At 40.9% G+C, this 20,014-nt stretch overlaps 1 protein-coding gene across 2 annotated transcripts; it reads left to right on the top strand.

Annotated features, from left to right (window-relative positions):
- The first annotated feature begins 19 nt into the window (after positions 1-19).
- LOC129124251 (cytochrome P450 2J4-like) lies at positions 20-14,970 on the top strand. 2 transcript variants are annotated; one of them, XM_077184044.1, is made up of 10 exons: positions 20-1,057; positions 3,183-3,287; positions 4,276-4,438; positions 5,369-5,518; positions 7,288-7,448; positions 9,871-10,047; positions 11,261-11,402; positions 13,174-13,361; positions 13,534-13,675; positions 14,334-14,970. In XM_077184044.1, exons 2-10 carry the CDS (start codon positions 3,282-3,284, stop codon positions 14,510-14,512), a joined length of 1,308 nt encoding a protein of 435 aa, XP_077040159.1. In that variant the 5' UTR covers positions 20-1,057; positions 3,183-3,281; the 3' UTR covers positions 14,513-14,970. The 2 variants fall into 2 exon arrangements, with proteins under 2 accessions (XP_077040159.1, XP_054495084.2); XM_054639109.2 differs by lacking the exon at positions 20-1,057 and having other exon boundaries at positions 3,117-3,287.
- The last annotated feature ends 5,044 nt before the right edge of the window (positions 14,971-20,014 follow it).

Below are 20,014 nucleotides of genomic sequence, written 5' to 3'. Positions count from 1 at the left end.
GTTTATGAATTGGAAATCTCATGAATAAAGATTTCTTCTCATAAGCCACAGTTGCATTTGTGGAGATAGGCTTAGAGGTCTTCCAGTCTGTCTCAGGATATTAGTGGGTGCAGGAGGTAAAAGAAGCTCTTGGAGGAAGCTTTCTAGAGGCAGACAGTATGATCTGTGATAACACATTCCCTTAGACTGATATGGTTTGCTGTTGACCAAACCTGTTGTTTACAACTCTGTCATTGTCACTTGGGAAGACAGTTCAGGGTTTCACCCACTAAACCAGATAGCATTTCAACCCTTCTGATGAAAATAGAAGAGTGACTTCATCAGGCAGTTGTGGAGAGCTTTTCATATCACAAGCAAAGAGCAAGGACTGGAAGACAAATGATAACAGTGAGCAGTCACAGAGTGTTGATAATTTATCCTTTTTTATGGGCCCATTGGTTGCCAGCGACATGGGAACTTCATGCCAGGTAGTTTACTTGTGATGATTGCTCCAGATCCTCCAAAAATTTATTCAGCTTAATTTATTCTTTCATTTTTTAAAATGGATTCTTTATCACAGTTAGATGACTTCACTTAGCACAGCATGACCAAGAGCAGATTTGGCACTACTGAAGAATTCTGGAAGCCTTTATGAATCAAGTACCTAAGGACTTGGCAGAAGTGGAGGTTTTATGGTTTGCTTACTGGCAGTTAACAAGGGATATTCTTTTATGGCATTGGGATACATTCTTCTTGTATGAGGTACAAATTGGACACTGCATGCCAAGACAGGAAGGATTATTTTTATACTCTGATTATCTGATGGTGCCATCTCCAGGAATGACATCATCATCACAGCTGTATTTGTTTCAGGTGCCTCTGCCCACCTTGTGTTTTAAAGCACCCCAGTCTAACAGGCAGGGATGTGCATACAGGATGAAACCTGGGTTGGCAGTTTCTTCCCCCACAGGATTACCTTTATGGGATTGTTCTACCCGTGTCCTGGCATGTAGGTGGTTGATATGAAGTCCCCTCAAGCTGGACCTACAGACATCCCCCTGGCAGTAGCTCCACACTGGTAAGAGAACAACTCATTTGTATCCATCTGGATCCAGGAGGGGGAGGCATCAATTGCTTGCCTTTGGCAAGTTCAAAATCATTAATCCTAAAGAATAGCTGGTAGATAGTGCTGAAGAAATGCTGGCTGCATTTATTAATTATTAAGAAAATGGAGCCTTGGCTATCTCATAAATACATTTTCCATCAAATAAAGTAAGATAAATCCCATGCCTCAGATCTGAACCGACCCACAGTCATCTTCCTTTTCCAGTGTATTCCAGACAACTGTATTCTAGGCTGGCTCCAGCTGAATACTGGTTAAAGGTGTGAGACTGCAGCCCTTGTGGGGTGAAGGCACTGGGGCTTAAATTCCAGTGGACAAAATGACTTTTTCTGATGAAAAATTATTTAGATGGGAAATTTTCTATTATCTAAAAGAAAAGTGAATGTATTATATTGATTCAAAATTGAAAGTTCTGATAAATTGGGGAATTTGAAGGAGAGTTTGTGATATTACACTGGAGCCAGAGAAGGTAAAACTTAACTAATTTCTTTTTAAAGAGAATTTTTCGTTTCCTGTTGAAGGAGAGAGATAAATTAGAAATTATTGTATTGAAAAACCACCTTTTTAGTGTACACAAACAAAGCCTTTATGGAAACCTATAAACATCCCTTGGTTAGTACACATTAATCAGTTATGCATTAGTGGTAATGAAGGCTAATTGATCTGGAGGTTTGTAAACTGTGTGCTGGCAGACTCCAGGCTGTTCTTTCTGGGTAAGGGTCTTCTGTGCTCCAGAGACACAAAATCTGGAAATAGTTTTTGTCCCAAAGTCAGCTTGCAAGAAGTGAGCTGGTGCACAAGTCTTGGCAGTTTTCTCAGAAGATTAGTGAAAACATGTTTCTTTTACAAGTGCTTTGCTCTCAAGGGATGGGCAATTTTGAGAGGGAAGCATTTCAGTCTGGATCCATAAGAGGGGACTGCAATGGTCATGGTCATGTGGTCCCCAGAACCCCTCTTGTGAGGTTTCCATGGTCTGATTTCAGCCAGTGAACTCCCCTGGTGCTGTTTTTGTGGTTCCTGCCAGTGCTGAGGCTTGGCAAAGAGCCTTGGCTACAGACTCTGTTTTCAAGTTACCAAGGATCCACACTCATGTCATGACTAGTTCTTGCTGAGGCCCTTCATTCTGGCAGTAGCTCAAGATCCCTACTAGGTTTTTCCCATGTTGTTTTTTTTTCTTTTTTCTTTTAAATCTGTATATTTAACACTAGAGGTACTTTCTCCATGAATATGCATTATTTTTCTCACATACTTTCTGATGATTTCTCAAATCATAAAGGGTACCCACCTTATGTCAAGACTGAATGGGGAAATGCAGAAGCAGGCAAAACCCTCTGTGAGTTTTCCTAGTGCTAACATGTTAGGGAGAAAAGTGAGATCATACATTAATCCAGTTATGTCTTCAATTGCATTCAAGAGTGTAACAAATTTTGCTTTTTGTATTAAGCATTAGATAGTTGTATATGTATCTTAAGATAAATGTGGGCTTTTAACGTCTATCAGCCTTGCCATTACTAGATATAACATGTACATGGAATATATACAAACCAATTTAAAAACTCCAAGATTTAATATCCACTTACATTTGCCTGCTTAATTTGTATGTATGGCTATTACTTTTCTAAAAGCATTCCAGGAGTATTTGTAGGAGCACATACCAGTCAAAATTGGCTCAGAAAAACTAGATAGGGAATTTACGTGCATCTCCATTGCCTGGAAAATCTTGGCCCTAGTCTTTTAAGATACTATTCCTACAAATCCTGTGATCCATACTGAATAAGTATAATCTGGATGAGAAGAAGAAGAAGAAAGGTGTGCACCTATTAATATGCTGAAGCACGAGAATGTAATGAGTGGAACAAAAAGGAGTGGTTGATAATAAAGAGGTAGGGTTGGAGGCGGGGAATATTTATTATGTGAATTCAAGCTCTTATGAAAAAACTGGTTTAGCAACCAACCTTAACATCTTCAAAAGACAATTTTGAATAAAGGCAAGCTGGTAAAGGCAGACTCTAAAATGTTGAGCATAAGTGAAGCTCTTGTGGCAGTGGCTGTATTTCTTCTAATTACGCAGTTTTTAAAGTTGCAGCGAGTGCGGAGACGGTTTCCTCCTGGACCAGTCCCTCTCCCAGTTCTTGGGACACTGATACAGCTGAACTTTCAGTTTAATCGTGATCTTCTCATGCAGGTACTTATTTTCAGATACTCCTAATTGTCTAAAAGTCTTTGTGATTTCTCCTTTCTCATGTTGCTTGCTATGTGAAAACATTCTCTCCCAAAACCTCATTGCTGGTACTGTAACTGTTGACTGGCCACTGTGATATCACACTTTATTTGGTTCAGAACTGCTGGTTTGGTGTGCAAAATAAGAAAAAGATATTGCAGTGTAAAGTAGTTTACCAAGCTAAGAAACCTGGTATTGGAGTTTCTGAATGTGTGAAGGCCATTCTGGTGTTTAAACCTACACCTTTTAAACACTGATTTTCATGTGAAACTTGATATCTTTCTATCACCCCTTGCCACTAAATTATACGAATTCATGTGAAAATTGATAAAATTTAGGATTAAATATCTTTAGGGATTATGTATCAGATTTGGAATTAGGGAAAAAATACTTTAAAAAAATTACTTTCACAGCATGGATTTGTAGCTTTCTGAGCACTGGCACTCTCTAGCTCAAGCAGTAAATATATTCTTCCCTGCACTCTGTGTGTATCAGCTTGTTTGTATTGACAGGATCAAAAACTGATGGGAGGAAAGAAGAAAGTCCAGTCTCTAAGCTAATTACTCCTCTGACAGTTCTGTGTTCTTTTGTGCTACTTTACTTTTACAGATGATAGAAATCCTCTTGAAATAAATTAATAAATAGAAAATACCCTTTATGCCATGAATGATTGTGAACTGAGCCTTGGCTTATATACAGTAACAAAAGGTACTTAATGCTTCTTGACATAGGCATGTGGCTCTCAAAAGTGGAAATACACAGGTGTTTCCAACAGTGAATGTGGGAAAAGTCATTCATTCTTTCTCATTGATAATTGTAGTCTGGTGGGAAAGATGGAAAACATCACTCCACCTTAGGGCTGGTCCTGTAATCAGTGCAAGAACAGGTTCAGCCTCTGTTTGCAGTGTGTGGGATTTCATCTGTGCTTTCCTGGCTTCTTTCCCATCTCTAGCTGGCAAAAATTCATGGCAACATCTTCACTTTATGGTTTGGGTGGGCCCCAGTGGTTATACTGAATGGATTTCAAGCAGTGAAGGATGGTATGACCACACACCCCGAAGATGTTTCTGGCAGGCTGGTGTCCCCTTTCTTCAGAGCAATGGCCAAAGGAAAAGGTGAGAATTTCCAGGCATAAATAGTGCATTTCACAGATTGCAGTATCTTTTGTAGCTTGTGACCACCTTCAGAGGTAGCACAGAGGTAGGGTTTGTCTGTGAGGAATGACTGCTGGGTGAACTGCAAGGTACAGAGAGGAAACAGCTTTTTGAGAGTCACAGGAGGAAAATACTAGCAAGAGGAAAAGGATTCATAATGTCTTCTATGGAATGCTCACTGGGGCAGATTCAGAGGTGATGAGATGAGGCAATGGTAAGTTGTGTTGCAGAGAAATGGAGGAAAAGCAGGACACAACCCAATTCCTTGTCCTGGACAAGCTGCCTCCCACTATGACATTTTTCCATGAAGAGTGAGTTTGACAGTGGGATCTTCTTCCCATTCCCTTCCTTTTGGGAATATTTTCCTGCTGGCACAGTTGCACCTAGAAATTCAGTGTGCTTCTGTTTCAGCCTTGCTGTAGGTTTCATACCACCAACCACACTAGAAATTTCCAAAGTCTATTACAAAGCCTAAATACTAAACTTTCCTGCCCTACAGACAGGATCTTTTCTCTCTGACTGTGGACTGTCTTCTGATTCTTTCCCATTTTCCCTTCATGAGAATCATCACCCTGATTCAGGTGAGCTTCAGGCATAGCAGAAAGTGTGAGACAAGCACTGCAAAGAGCACCTAAAGAAGCAGCTGAGATATCCTGAGATATTTGATTGTCTGGGATCAAACTTAATCCTGCAAATCATCTTACACCCAGCTGAGTTTGCCCATTTGAGCCTTACCAACATGATTACAGGTCACAGCTGTTCCTTGGTGCCTTTGTGTTCACAGGCAAGGCAACAGTTTAATTATGTTCTCCGGCTTAGTAAATCCTTTGATGTAGTCTTTGTCTATGATTAATATTAGCATGATAAGGAGCTCTTCCTTTAATGATGCAGGAATTATGTTGGCAACTGGTCACACCTGGAAGCAGCAGAGGAGGTTTGCTCTGAGGACTTTACGCAACCTTGGTCTGGGGAAGAGAGGTCTGGAGTACCGAGTGCAAGAAGAAGCTCACTACCTGGTAGACTTCTTTGCAAGTATGAAAGGTATTTCTGCAATAAATATCAATACATTTTTGCCATTATTCTGATGTCTTTAGTGTATGAATTTCTCTGTCCTGTCCTGAAACTGAGGGCAGATTTTGTTCCACAAGGGAATGTGCAGGGTCTGACACTGTCTGCGTGGAATGGAATGGACTGAAAATGCAAAGCCACCAGTCCATCTTGTGTTTTCAAGGAGACTATTCTTGCTCAAAATTATTTATAAAACTACTAAAATTGAGAAGAAAAACTGGAGCTCATTGATTATTTACATTATGGAGCACTCCAAGTGGAAAGGAATCTCTGAAGATGGTCTAACCTAACCCCTACTCATAGAAGGGTCAATCTGAGCAGGTTTCTTATGGCTGAGTTGTAAATATCTGCAGCAATAAGACTTCACCACCTCTCTGTGTAACCAGTTTCACTGTTCAGTGAGAGCTATAGTAAAAACATTTCTTGTGTTTATGTAGAATTTAATGTATTTACATTTTTTCCTGTTGCCCCACTTGATACCACTAAGAAAAGTTTGGTTCTATGTTCTTTATATCCCTCCACCATGTATTTATACATATTTAGATAGCTCCCTATGTCTTCCCTTCTCCAGACTAAATAGTCCATCTCTCTCAGCCTCTCTCATGCCAGATGCTTCAATTCCTTAATTGTCCTTGTGGCCCTTTGCTCAACTTTTTCTAATACACTGATGTCCCTCATACTGGGGAGTCCAGAGCTGGACCCAGAACTTCAGCTGGGTCTTGCCAGTGCTGATCAGAGGGGAAGGATCACCTCCCTTGGCCTGCCACCACTTAATTTCCTAATGCAGCCCAGGATGACGTTGGTCTTTGCCTCAAGGGAACATTTTTGGCTCTTTTATGGTGCTGATGCATAGAGAGACAAAATCAATGCTGATGAATTAAGTCCTGTAATGCCATTTGCACACACTCTGTAAAGCACTGACTAGAATCTTGTCTTCATTACAAGATTCTACCCTGATCAACCCAGTTGGATCATGTGAGTAGGATTTCCCAATCATTATGCAAGGGCACAATAAATCAGGACATGCTGTGGCTAGTATTGTATAAATTAAAAATAATTAGATTGAGCCCAATCCCATGGTTTAACAGCTAGGAGAGATTGAGATGTAACCATGTGTGCAAGGAAAAAACCCCAGAACAGTAAGTTACTAACCAGAATTGTGCCTTGGGTGTTGGGCAGTTGCATCAATACATACACAAATAGAGTTTTTTATGGCCATATATTCCATAATCACAAAATAGTTTTCTTAGGATTACGTTTCAAATATCTGCTTTAAAATTCATTATTATACTGTTGACACAATTGGTTGAAAAGAGTTTACAACATTTTATCTTACTAGAGGTTGTATGTCTCTAGCAAGGTCAGGCAAAGCACAATAGCTTTGCATGCCTCTGTGCCCTTGCTGAATAAAGCTGCCTCTCTTCGTGCCCTTCTACCCCCAGGTTCCCTTTGTCCACAGTGTTCTCAGTCATTCCCATGCTTAAGACATACTCTGATTTTGCCAGAAAGCAAATTTGCATAGAATTTTTTTTCCTTTACCTCTAAATTTGCTCTGGGCTTACAGGATTGCAACATGATTGTGAGGAATCAGTTTGATACTACAGTTTTGAAAAAATATTGCTGCTTCTCTGTGAAATGCAATGCCTTCTTGAGAGTTCTGTGGAGAACTCAGAGGATTCTCACATTTCACTAAAGCAGGAGACATTAACAGTGACATTTATTATTTATTATTATGGTTGCAGGGAAACCTGTGAATCCTGCTTTCCCTCTTGTCCATTCTGTCTCAAATGTAATTTGTGCTGTCGTGTTTGGACATCGTTTCTCCAGAGAGGATGAGGCCTTTCATGATCTGATCAAAGCTACAGAACATCTCTTCAAGTTTGGGGGCAGCTTTATTCATCATGTAAGTGAATGATCTGTTATGTTTTTCTGAGCAAGACAGAGAGTGAGAAATGCAGATTCGAGAGCTATCAGGCAAAGTTTTAGAATTTGTGAGTGAGGCCCCATGCAGTTTTACTGGGCAGTGAACTCTCTCACAGTGGGATGGTGAAGCTCTATACGCCAGCCTCGGGCATTTGTGTTCATTCTCCTGTGCTGGGTTACTGTGATAGTTTGCCCCTAAATCTTTGTAGTCGGGCACAGGTTCATGGACTGCTCCTGGGTCATGTTTGTTACTCGGTTTCTCAACCCCTGCACACCACAGGTTCCTGTGTTGGACACCATGATTCCTAAATATTAAATGTCAGGTCTGAGAGTCTGACTCATGTGCTGAGTTAAGACACTATTTTTTATCCAGTTAACAGGGAGAGGAATGAGTCAAATACCAAAGTGTTTTGCCTGTGGCTACTTATCTCCATTTCTCCTGGAAGACACAGACTTGAAGACTTCCCAGAGAACTTCTACACCTTCACCCTGAGTGAGGAGCAGCTCCAGGCACAGGCAGCAGAAGGCAGGAAATGCTAAGACAGCAAATATAACTGCAAGCTTGGCAATCAAACAATCTGGGAGTCAATGATCCATCTGACACTAGAAGCTTACTTTGCACAAAAGTAACTAAAAATTTCCTGGGAGTTCTGGTTCTGGTTCCCCTGCTGAAGTTGTCCCATACATCTTACGAGTACCTTTTTAACATAGAATACATTAACAATTCCTGTAATACAGATGTCTCCCCATATCCCATGGAACATTCTTCTCACTGAGTTATGCTCAAGTTCCCTCTTGCTTAGTTTAGCTTTGGTCCTGTAAGTTGAGTGTAGTGATGCCAGGTGACACCTGCTTTTAGGACGGAGAACATACCTCCCTTTCTTCTCTGCTTCCCATTCTGGCTTTGATTTGATTTAGTCCAGTGATTAAGATACTGTTGGGGAAATAAGAACAGGAGTTCAAACCGTTCCAGAGGGATGGCCACCATCTCCACACCTCCCAGATGTCATGAGTAAAAAATGTTATGCAAAAAAGTGGATATTGCTGCATCCACATCCCCGTTTCTTATGTGGATCTCATACTGACAGGGGAACAGTGTGGATTGGGCCCCTCCATAAATGGAGGAGGAGTTTTGGCAGGAGCCCAGGAAGGTGGATGGATGCAGTTCCTGTCTTGAACAGACAGCTAAATTCCACTTACAGTTAGAGTGCCATAGTGGGGGAGAGGGCAGACATTTGAGAGTAGGAATGCCTGTAATCTTGGCAACTTTATGTGATTAGTCAGACCACAGTTGTGTCTAAGGCTTCTGAACATATTTTGCAAATAAAAAACTACCAGAGATGGAGCTAACCAGAAAGGATATGAAGTTTCTAAGTGAATTTACCAAGGACTGGACAAGTACCTTTTTTTTTGTGATGAGGCAATCATTAATGGATAATTGGATGTCTGACAATAAGAACTGATTTCCCAAGAACATACAAGTACAGTCTATCTAAATCAACCACACTCCAGTGAACACCTAATAGTGTGCTTTCTGTAGTGTGATTAAAACAGTACAAGAAGAGCTCAGCAAAATGAAGGCTGAGAAAGGATAAAAATTCTGCTGTTAAATAAACAATGGAATTATATTTTGAGCAGAAAAAGACCTATTAAGAGAACGTTGTATCTTGGAGATACAAGAATAGACAGATTACCCAGGCATAAATGTAGGCTGGAAACCAGAATTAACTTTCTAGCTATCAGAATAGGTCGAAATCAGGTATTTCTTAGGCCAGCTTTTCCCAAATGGTAAAACAGAAGGAAAAAATAATCTAGCTGTGCCACCTAACCTTGTCTCTCTTTCTAGAGGAGAGTTTTCAAAATTGTCAGGTTCCTTAGATTTTCTGGGTTTCAGATATTTGAAATTTCATGGAGGAACCTGGAGAAGTCAATTTGTAGAGAGTACTTTGGGGGTTACCCAGCCTATAAAGCAGCCACCGGGAGCCAGTCCTTGCTTTGGCAAGCAACCTGGTGAGGAGTTTCCAACTTTTGCTTCTCCCTTCCCGGTATTCTCCACTGGAGGGCAGGAGCTCACTTTTAAAATGCCTGAATGCAGTTCACAGCAATTGAAGATATGAATAACTGCATAGGTGAATACCATTCATTCTAGTTACAGTAATTCTAATTTGGCTTGTGATTGAGCTGAAACCCTGTGGAACGCTGAATCTTACCATCAAAACTGGAAATTACACAGTTTACTTTTCACAGCTTGAAAGACCAAGCACAGTCTTTGTCAGGATATTTTGCTCATGAGACCCTAATCCTAAGCTAACATGAATGTTACCTCTCTTTGTAGCAGGCCTCCCTAGTGCATTTTCTCATGATAGAGACTTTGCAGGACCTCTTGTGTGTCACTCCCACAGCTCTATGAAATCTTCCCCTGGCTGATGAGCCGCCTCCCTGGGCCTCACAAGAAGGCCTTGGCTTGTTATGATGTCCTGAGCAACTTTACACGGAGAGAGATCCGAATGCACACAGAGCGTGGGGCACCAGAGGAGCTGCAGGATTTCATTGACTTCTACCTGGATCACATTGAAAAAGTAAGTTTTTTTCTGCCCAATGATACAGTCATGGGGGAGTAGGTCAACATGGACCATTGAATCCTCACAACCAGTCTGAATCATCACAATCTCTTGCCCTTCTAGGTATGGTAATGTGACTCCAAATGTGATCTTCCTAAATCCTTTCTGATCATTGATATGCTACAGCACCTTGCAATCCTTTCCATTCAGTGTCCCTTTCACCACTCTCATGTGCTGGTAGCAGCAACAGAGGCAGCCACAACCTGTTGGGCTGCAGCACTCACCTACCTCCCCTGATAATTATTTATTGATCAATTCCCACAGCAGCTGCTATATTCTTATGTATAGTGTGGATGTCAGCCTAAATGGCTTCTAGCTCATTGAATCCTCTTGTTTTAATTTTTTAATATCAGCACAGTAACACACCTGGCCTTCCAAAGCATTTGACTATTTCTAAAGCTTTTCATTGCTGTTCTAGGAATTTATGAGACTTGAACATCAGTGTACCAGAAATTGTTTCAGTGAGCTCTTCTGGGACTCTGCTGGGTGGAAATCATCCAAGTTTGTTTATTAAAAAAATTGAACTGTCTGTAATAGGTGAACAGGGGCAATAAAAAAAGATTAGATGGTATTACAGCAGGGAGAAGCATCTCTCCTTCTTTTCAATTGCTCCACTGGCAAGAGAATGTTCAACACCCTTGAGCAAAACCTCTGTAAATATAGACAATGAATTCCCCCAAACCATAACCATGTTTATTTATAACTTCAGTGTATACATACACATCCTCACACTCCTAATTGAAAACTGTAAAACCCCAGAGCAGCTGTACGTGAGTCATTGTGCCCTTAGGTGAAGAAACCTGAATGCCACAGGTTAAGAACTTTACTCAGCCCAGCGTTTACTGTCTGGCCACTGTATTGCTTGGTAGAACAACTGAGTGACGAACTGTGACATGAAGCCAATAATTGTTTGTTTTTTTTTTTAAAGAACAAAAGAACACAATTTCGCTTCGTGATTAAGAGTGGAAAAAACAAGGCTTTTCTGTTTGTGAAAGGTTAATTTTTGTGTTGATAGCCATCTGTGGTGTCTAATGTTCCTTAGCAGTCTTTCTATATCGTCCTATAAGGAGAAGACACTGCAGCTTGGAACCAGTTATGAAATCACATTTAATCCAATTCTGTTTTTTCTAACTTTCATGTATAAGCCTCTAACTTTTCTTGTCATTTGCAGTCCAAAGATGAACCCAGGTCAACATACAATGAAGACAACATGGTTTATTCTATAAACGACCTTTTCTTGGGTGGATCAGAGACATCAAGCACCACTTTGAACTGGGGCCTTCTCTATATGGTGGCAAATCCAGACATCCAAGGTGAATAGATAAGCCCATCACAGACATCTCCCATGCAATAGAAAAAATAATTTCCCTAACATTCTCATGGATCAGAGATTATTCCTAGATACTGATATGTGTCTAGTGGCACATGTACCTTTTTGTACTTGTAGGTCTGCCCTAGGCAGCATTAGCAGATCCAGGGATTAAATTAACTCTGTGATGTATTTGAGTTTCTTGTAACAGAAATTATTCTAGTCAGGAGAGGAAACAGATGGCTCCTCTGTTACCTCTATGTGTATTTAAGAAATTTGCTTTTAAGTCTAGTTTTAAGTCTAAAATAACTACCAATCCCTTTAATAGAGCATTGAATGAAAACCAAAGGAAGAAACATGTCTTATGTTGGAAAACAGAAATCTCACAGTTAGGTTGCAGAATATGTGCAAGTACCCAGAGGAGAACAGGATTTTAAATGGATGAAAGAGATGAAGATAAGAAAAACTTGGTCAATTTGTAGCTGTCAGACAAGAAATTCTGCTTAATCTCATGTTATCACATGTTTTGTTATCGCTTACTCTAATTAAGGTTATGAAAGCACTGACTCACCTGTATAATTTTATTTAGCTAAATATTGCACATATTTGGGAAAGCAGAGCATGTGCAGAGTGATTCTTCCTGAGCTTCTTGAGAAATACATTGCATCAGGACTCTCAGAATGAGCTGACACCAGTATGTCTGTCCTCATTTAATTAATTGGTGCCTCCTTTTTGAACCCATTCATACTTTTCCTGTGTTGACATCCAGTGACAGTGTTCCACTCTGTACCATAAGGAGAAATTTGGCCTTGTGCCTCTTTCCTGAATCAGGAATAGAAATGTATGTTTATATGATGCAGTGACTGATTACTTCAAACTACATGGATTCTCAAGTTCTTCTGCAAGATAGTTCTTCATAGAAGAAAGTTAACTTAAAAATATTTTTGAATATACATTTTAAATTCTGTGAGGTGCTTAAATCTCTGTTGTCAGTTTAATGAAGGGCTGCTGGCAGTCACAGGGCACACTTGATGTGAATGGGCACAGACTGATCAATGCAGAATGGATTTCCCTGCATTTCACTGTTGCTCCAAAAAGCCTGAAAAAAGACAGGATCATTTATTAAAAATCTAAGGTATTTTTATTAGGTGTATACTGCCTCTCTTGAAGTTTATATATCAAAGGTTTTATTTTTGTTAATGCCCCCAAGACTCCCATGCAATAAGTAATTTAAAACACGCTGTTCTTGATTAAAAGGCAGATGCCAAACAATAGATCCATTTTTTTAAAATAGTATTTGGACCTTGTTCTAGTTGGCATTGCTTCACTTAACAGATGCCCTGTGTAAGAACAATGTCCTTTTAACAGGAATTAGGCTTTTAAGGCTCAGACTCGCCTGGCATAAATTTCAGAGAGCTGTGAGCCTAATGTTCTAACAGGCTGCAGGTGTTTGAGGCACCTAGGCAAAAGAAAACCCAAAGAGAAATCTGTTATCTCTTGGATTTTTGGTAGTAAGGCAACATTTAGTTTTAAATTTTTGAGCAGCAAATGTCTTTTTTTAATCTATGATCAAATAACTTCAGACCCAGAAGCAGAGTTCTCATATGTTTAAGCTGTTGGAACATCCTGCTGCTTTATTTTTCTTCAGAAGAACTTACTTTTCTAAATTAATTGTAATGTTGTTTTCATAGTTCTATGTTGAAAATGTCTTTGAAAATGAAATCACTGAAAGTACTTGATATGTTGTTCTGCCTGAAACGGAATATTTTCCACAGAGAAGGTGCAGAAGGAGCTGGATGCTGTTCTGGGTCCCTCCAAGGTAATCTGCTATGAGGATCGGAGAGAGCTGCCCTACACAAACGCTGTGATTCATGAGATCCAACGCTTCAGCAACATCATTTCAGTGGGCATGCCCAGGGTGTGTGTGAGGGACACAACCTTGCTTGGCTTTCCCCTCAGAAAGGTACAGACACAGCTTCTCAGTGGCTACAGACTTTTCCTGCACCATTAGAGCATGGTGTGGATTAAAATCTGTTTGTGCCAGGGCGTTCTCCTCAACAGAAGGGGGGCTGGATGCCTTTGGGTCACGGTCTGAATGTCAACAAGTAACAGAATGAATGTTTTCCTCCTTTCAGGGCACCATAGTTCTTCCAAATATTGCTTCATCTTTGTATGACCCCGAGCAGTGGGAAACACCTCGACAGTTCAACCCTGGTCACTTCTTAGATAAGGATGGAAACTTTGTGGCCCAAGAAGCCTTTTTACCATTCTCCATAGGTAAGTGGGCTACAGCACAAACATCATCAGTTTGGATTGGGGCTGTGGAATGAAGATGTCTATTAAAAACCTACTGCTTGTCTATTCTAAACCTTTCTTTGGAAAACAAAAGTGCTTAAATCAACATGATTATTTTCAGTAACGTGTTCTACTGAACAAATAATAACATGGAAAATCAGAGGTGTCCTGACAAACACAGATATCTTACTTGCCCTATTTTTGGAAGAACATTCTCTGCTAATGATTGTGGCTATTGATTTCAGGCACTCATTTTGTAAAAGACATATGTATGGAAAGCACTTTCAAGCAATCCTCTTGATTCTTTATGCATTCAAAACTAGAACATGACATCTCCCAGGAAAAGCAGGTCCTTATTCTTCATTTACATGGTGAATGAATTCCTTTAAAGTTGTCAGTCAAATGAAGATGAGGCTTTTGAGGTAATTGAAGGGAGCAGAAGGGTTACATGGATAAAATTCTTTGAAGCTGAAGATAAAATTCTTTGAAGGAAGAAATACATGAAGCTTTGTGTCCTTGCTTGCTCCAAGTCCAACAGAAATTCTGGGCTTGGCAAAAATACCTTTGCACTGTGTGAGGATGAAAACAGTTGCTGTTGGGGTCAGGTTTGTTCACTCACTGTCCTCTCTTGCCTCTGCAGGGCACCGGGTGTGTTTGGGGGAGCACTTGGCCAGGACCGAGCTGTTCATTTTCTTTGCCAGCCTGCTGCGGGCGTTCACCTTCCGCCTCCCCGAGGGAGTGACCCGGGTCTGCACGGAGCCCGTCATGGGGGGCACTCTGCAGCCCCACCCCTACAGGCTCTGTGCCATCCCACGCTAGGCTGGACATGTGCACTGTGTCACAGAACCATCTATGAAATATCTTTCTGATTTTTCTGAACACGTCTCTTGAGACCATATAATGCTTTTTGTACTGGATTTGAATTTCTAGTTTAAAAGCCATCTTTTGTATACAGTAGGTAATTTTATTTAGAACCTGTTACCTGCTCATGATCTTTTTTTGTGGTAAAAATTGTTTTGATCTGTAGGACCCCATCATTCTCAGCCATAAAGGCATCTTGCAGTTGCTGTCTGGCTTTGCAAGTATAAATCTGAGAGCAAATGACAAAATTGACTGCCAGACTTCAAAAATTAATTCATTATTTCTGATAACGAATTAATTCATTATACTGTTTCCAAAAGCAAACTGGAAAAACATACCTGGAAAATTCTGCCTCTTGATGTCACTATCGTCAATAGCAACATTTCAGTCAACTTTTTGTTGATGGTCACTAATAAAAGATATGAAGGAAAAATTAACAACTGATTTTATTTATAGATGACTTACAGCTTACTGAGAATTTCTAGATTTGACGCAGCAGAATATGTGTAAGGCATTTTTAAACCTGGCAGAGAATACATGAGTCCAGCAGTGAAAAGGTGCAACTGAAACCTGGTGAAGAGGGAAGATACAGAGAGAAGATTTCTTTTGGGGCACACACTTTCAGCATTTTAAAAGTCTGACAAGTCAGTTTTTGGAAAATCTTTTCCAGAAGGGCAACTATTTACTCCCATGCCTGACTCCTTTTAGGATCAGCAATGGGCAGCTGCTAAACCAGGTGCAAGGAACTTCCCAAGGGACAGTTTGGGTAAGGAACCTGCTTTGGTTTGAGATGATGGTAAACTGAAAAATGTTCATGGAAAATGCCAAAGATACTTTTTAAACCCCTCAGCAGCTCAGCTTCCTGAAGCCACAAAGGGTTGCCATATACACAAATACTGGTCAAATGCAATTAAAAATACTATAATTAGTGGAAAAGAAAAAATTGGTTCCTAGTTAAGTATTTATATTGTTTGGGAAAGTCTTGTAAAGCATAAGTGAACTTGTCCTTCATTAATGTTCCTGTTTCTGTGAGAGAGGACAGGACAGCTGAACAGATGATCATCTGTTAAATCAGTTATCACTCCATGTCATCCGCTGCGTGATTGAGATTGGTTTGGGCAGTTCACCATGAATCACAGTTTTAGATTTGTCTCATTATTTCTAATTCAATGGCTGATGGAACACAGCATCAAAATAGTAACCACTTGATATTTAGCTGTTATTAAATTAAATGGCAGGATAGCACTAGAGAAATATGGAAGATCACATCCTGACATTTTGCGTGACAGAAAACTGTGCCCTGGTAGAAACTGATGTCAAAGTCAGTGTGGATTTGCATGTGTGCATGGGGAGATAAGGAAAAGCTGAAATCACTGTGATTTGGGGATGTTGGAGCTGTCATTGCTGCTTAGAAATGATGGAAACACCAGTAGCATTACAAGCATTAACATCTCTGCTTTGTGATGCTGTCACCCCTGATGGCCACGTGCTTCCCCAGATATCCTTCCAAAAGGGAAGCTCAAAAAGGAGCCTGGGAAGGAATCGTGGCCAGGAGAGCCCTAATGCAGCTGGAGCAGGTTGAGTTGCCTGAACCCAAGGGAATGGCACAACCCAGAACAAGGGGGAGGAACCACTTGTGCAGGTGTGTGAGAGGAGACAAGCAGAACACCCTGCACCTCATATTGGACAGGTTATGGGTGCCTGTCTGTGACAGGAACTGCTCATGGGTGGTTTCTATTCTGTTGTGCAGAAATGTCCAAGGGATGAGAGCCCAGCATGTGAGCCATGGCAGCAGCAGGATGTGAGAGGGAGGCTCACAGCACCAAGATGGGAGAGCTGGGCTTTGCAGAGCCTTTGCATTTCTGTTCCTGACTGATCTTTTTTAGAAGTGAGTCACTTTAGCTCATCTTCAAATAAAGCCTGGTCTTTTTGAGCTTTTGAAAGCCTTTTCAAAGCCTGGCTGATGCTGCCACAGAAGGCCAATGAAGCTGAGAGCAGATTTGAGAAAAGCCCAGCTCCCACTTATGAAGTGCCAACCCTCTCAGCTTTGGCTGTGTGATGTCAGCTCCAATCAGGCTGCTGAGCTTTAAGGGGTGTCTTGGAGACACCTCCTCACACACACACCCTTCATTGCTCTCTCTTATATTCTTCACTGCTTCTATGTTGTTTCTCATGTCTTCCTCAGGCTCCATTTTTGTAGTGGTGCTTGCACCTGCTCAAGCATACAGGGGAAGATTTGGCTAAAAAGGAAAATACAGAAAATGCTCAGAGGCAAAGCTGAAGAATTTGGGTTCATGTAGCTCTTGGAGAGGCTTAGAGCCTTGTGAATCTGTGATGCTCATCTGACACCCTTTTCACCTAAAGTTTATACACAAAGCAAAAAAAAGAGGTAAAGAAAAAGTTTTGTATTTCTAGTAGTATAATGAAGAAAAAGGAAAATTGTGGTTTCTCAGAACAGCAGTATATCAAGAAGGCTCTCTGGCAGATGGAAAATTGATGGCTTTTTTGGCTTTTATTGTCAATGAAAATGGCCAATGCATTCAACACCACTGGTGTTCAGGGAAGATTTCTGTCAAGGCTAGGAAGGAGAAGTTAGAAAATAGCTAGATAAACATGATATTTTCAAATTGGCTGAGCTGATTCATCCCAGGGCACTTAGAGGAACAGTATCAACCTCAGAGCTATTAGCAATTATCTATGAAAACCTGTGGAGGATGGGAAAAGGTCAAATATTTCCTTGTCTTCAGAAGGTAAGAGAAGTTGCAGTGCAATAAATCAGCCAGCCTGATTGCACTTCTCAGAATATCCTACAAATAATCAGATTGTAAGCACTGGAAGGAAAGCAGAGTCAGTACTCACCAAATAATGTCAAAGTTACTTAGTTCTGTTTGATGACATTGCTAGAGGTCTGTTTTCAAGAGAGAAGCTGTTAATGTCATTTAATGATCTTTAATGTGGCTTTGACACTATCTCACAAACTTTGTGGAGATGTGGGCTATCTGAAGTTTGATAAAACTTGATGGAAAAGTCAGGAAATGCATATGAATAGCACCATGTCAAACTGGAAGGATGCACTGAATGGGATTCTGTCCTGCATCTAGTACCATTCAATTTTTACTTGAGGACCTTGATAGTCAGTAAAAGCACCAGACCTGGGTAAGGCCTAATTTCTTGATGCCACCAGGTGCAAACTGATGTCTGCAGCAAGGTAAGAAAGAGGTATTCCCAAACTTGTCTAAATTCAAAGAAACATAAATGTAGGACAGTTTTAATTGGATTTATTGCCTTTGTGAAAGTGTGAAGGTGCCATAACATGGATAGTTCTCCTTAGTAGTTTTAATGTCTGAAGAGGTGAGAGTGACTGTACTCCAGCATCTCTCATCATTCCCTCCTTCCTCTCTTCCTGGAGTTACAATTTTCCCTGGGAAATTTCTCTGGGATTTTTTTTCTTGATCATTATGGTTTCCACAGAGCAGTAAGCTGCAGCAGAAGGATACACTTTAGTTTTGCAGTGACTCAAAATGCCTCTAAAAGCTATAGAATTCAAACTCAAGTTTGCTGTCCTAAACCAAAGTATTTTCTTTGGATATTCTTGAATAAAAGATTTAGTGGAAAAAATAGGAAGTTTTCATTAGGAATTTCTGAGACAGGCTATTTTAAACTGTATTAATATATTTAAATAATTAGACTAAAAATGCCAATGAGCTGTGTTTATTTGAAGTAATATTTCAGCTGAGTTTGGGATATCTTTTGCTTAGTGAAAAGTTTATGAGCTCCTCCTAATATCTGCAAAGAAATCACAGCCTGTGCTATTTTTAGCCAAACACTCCAGGAACTATTTATTTGCTGTACTGCAGTGTGAGATTCTAGTGTTAAAGGAATAACAATAACAAAATTGCAGCCCTTTCCCCAAACAGTTTATGAGATACAGCAGATGAGACTAGAGATGAGCTAGTAATATTAATATGTTCTGTGGTCAGCTGATGAGATGATGCTATTCTACAAAGCTGCGTTTTAAGGAGCATTACAGAGAAAATGAAAAAAAAAACAATTGGAGTGTTTTATATTATATTCTTTTTTAAGTAACTTTTTTTAGCACTTTTAAAAAGTGTTCTTATATCAATGCTGCAGTCACATGAGCATTGGTTCTGCCTTGTAAGTTCAGGTTGGACTGACAACTACAAACTGCGGGTGACTCTGGTTTCTCAGCTTCCTTTAGCCTGCTTGTGGGTAGATTTGGGAAGGGACAGATGTCACCACCCACCCCTAATACTGAGAGTTTCAGTAGTTTCAGCACTCACAGGCAGCAACCAAATCCTAGAGAGATGCTGGCCATTGTGGGACCTGCAGGCTGAGGGACATGGGATTTCAGGCTTGCCACTCTGACATCATTGTGGCATTGGCCTGTCCTGGCAGAAGTGGGCACTGCTCTGTGGGAGCTCCCTGGTTAGGGATCTCTCCTGTCTGGGGATCTCTCCTATCTGGGGATCTTCCCTGTTTAGGGATCTCTCCTGTCTGGGGATCTCTCCTGTCTGGGGATCTCTCCTGTTTGGGGATCTCTCCGTTGAGGGATGTCCCCAGTTTGGGGAACTCCCTGCTTTGGGGATGTCCCTGGTTTGGGGATGTCCCCAATTTGGGGATCTCCCCGGTTTGGGGATCGAGTCCTGCCCTGTGAGTTGGGGGCGATGCTGCAGCTCAGGGAAGCTGTCTGTCCTCATGCAGAACACCAGGAGCTGCCAGGGAGCGTGCTGGCTAATTCGGGTGGATCAAGCAGGAATTGCTCAGCACAGAGATCCCGTGTGGGTGTTTCAGCAGCTCCAGGCGCCAGGCAGAGGGCAGCAGAGGCTGTGAGCTGGGAGAGGAGCTGCCCTTCCACACACCCGGGTTCCCGGGGCATGCTGGAGCCCATCGTGCCTTCATCTGCCGACAGCATGGGACTGGTTGAGCGTGAGATTGAAATGCTACAATACAGTGGCCTTAGAAGATTTCTTGGACCTTTTGGGAGAGCACAGTGTCTCTGTGCAGTGTGGTTTTTGGATTACATGGATATTATTCACCATGACTGTGCTCTTCTGCTTTCTGATCAAGATAAAAAGTTCCTAATTTTCTCTGTACTCCAATCTCTCCCACAAAAGGGAACGCAGTACACCAGGGAAGCTCCCAAATTTCTGTGTGTCTTGCACTAACTTTCATTTTTTCCAGGTGAGATAGTGGCATTTCACCAGACCCAGACATTGGAAAAACAAAGTAATTAAACAGTTTGAAATGTGGGAATCGCATCCACGAGGCTTAGAGGGAGAATATTGATTTCATTTGCTCTGCCTCTCTCCTTTCCTTTCTGTTAAGTACTGCCAAGAGAAAACTTTGAGATAATTAAAACAAACAAACAAATAACCCCATACCAACATTCCGCCCCTGTCCAAAAAAAAAAAAAAAAAAAAAAAAAAAACAAAAAAAAAC

The sequence above is a fragment of the Agelaius phoeniceus genome, chromosome 10, assembly GCF_051311805.1.
Source record: "Agelaius phoeniceus isolate bAgePho1 chromosome 10, bAgePho1.hap1, whole genome shotgun sequence".
NCBI lineage: Eukaryota > Metazoa > Chordata > Aves > Passeriformes > Icteridae > Agelaius > Agelaius phoeniceus.
This window is presented reverse-complemented; position numbering and strand designations above follow the sequence as displayed.

Bases quoted from the DNA above. Each gene is read 5' to 3' on its own strand.
- LOC129124251 (XM_054639109.2), top strand. From the start codon at position 3,117: ATGTTGAGCATAAGTGAAGCTCTTGTGGCAGTGGCTGTATTTCTTCTA. The intron at 3,288-4,275 runs GTACTTATTTTC...TCCCATCTCTAG, and splicing joins ATCGTGATCTTCTCATGCAG to CTGGCAAAAATTCATGGCAA. The intron at 11,403-13,173 runs GTGAATAGATAA...TATTTTCCACAG, and splicing joins GGCAAATCCAGACATCCAAG to AGAAGGTGCAGAAGGAGCTG.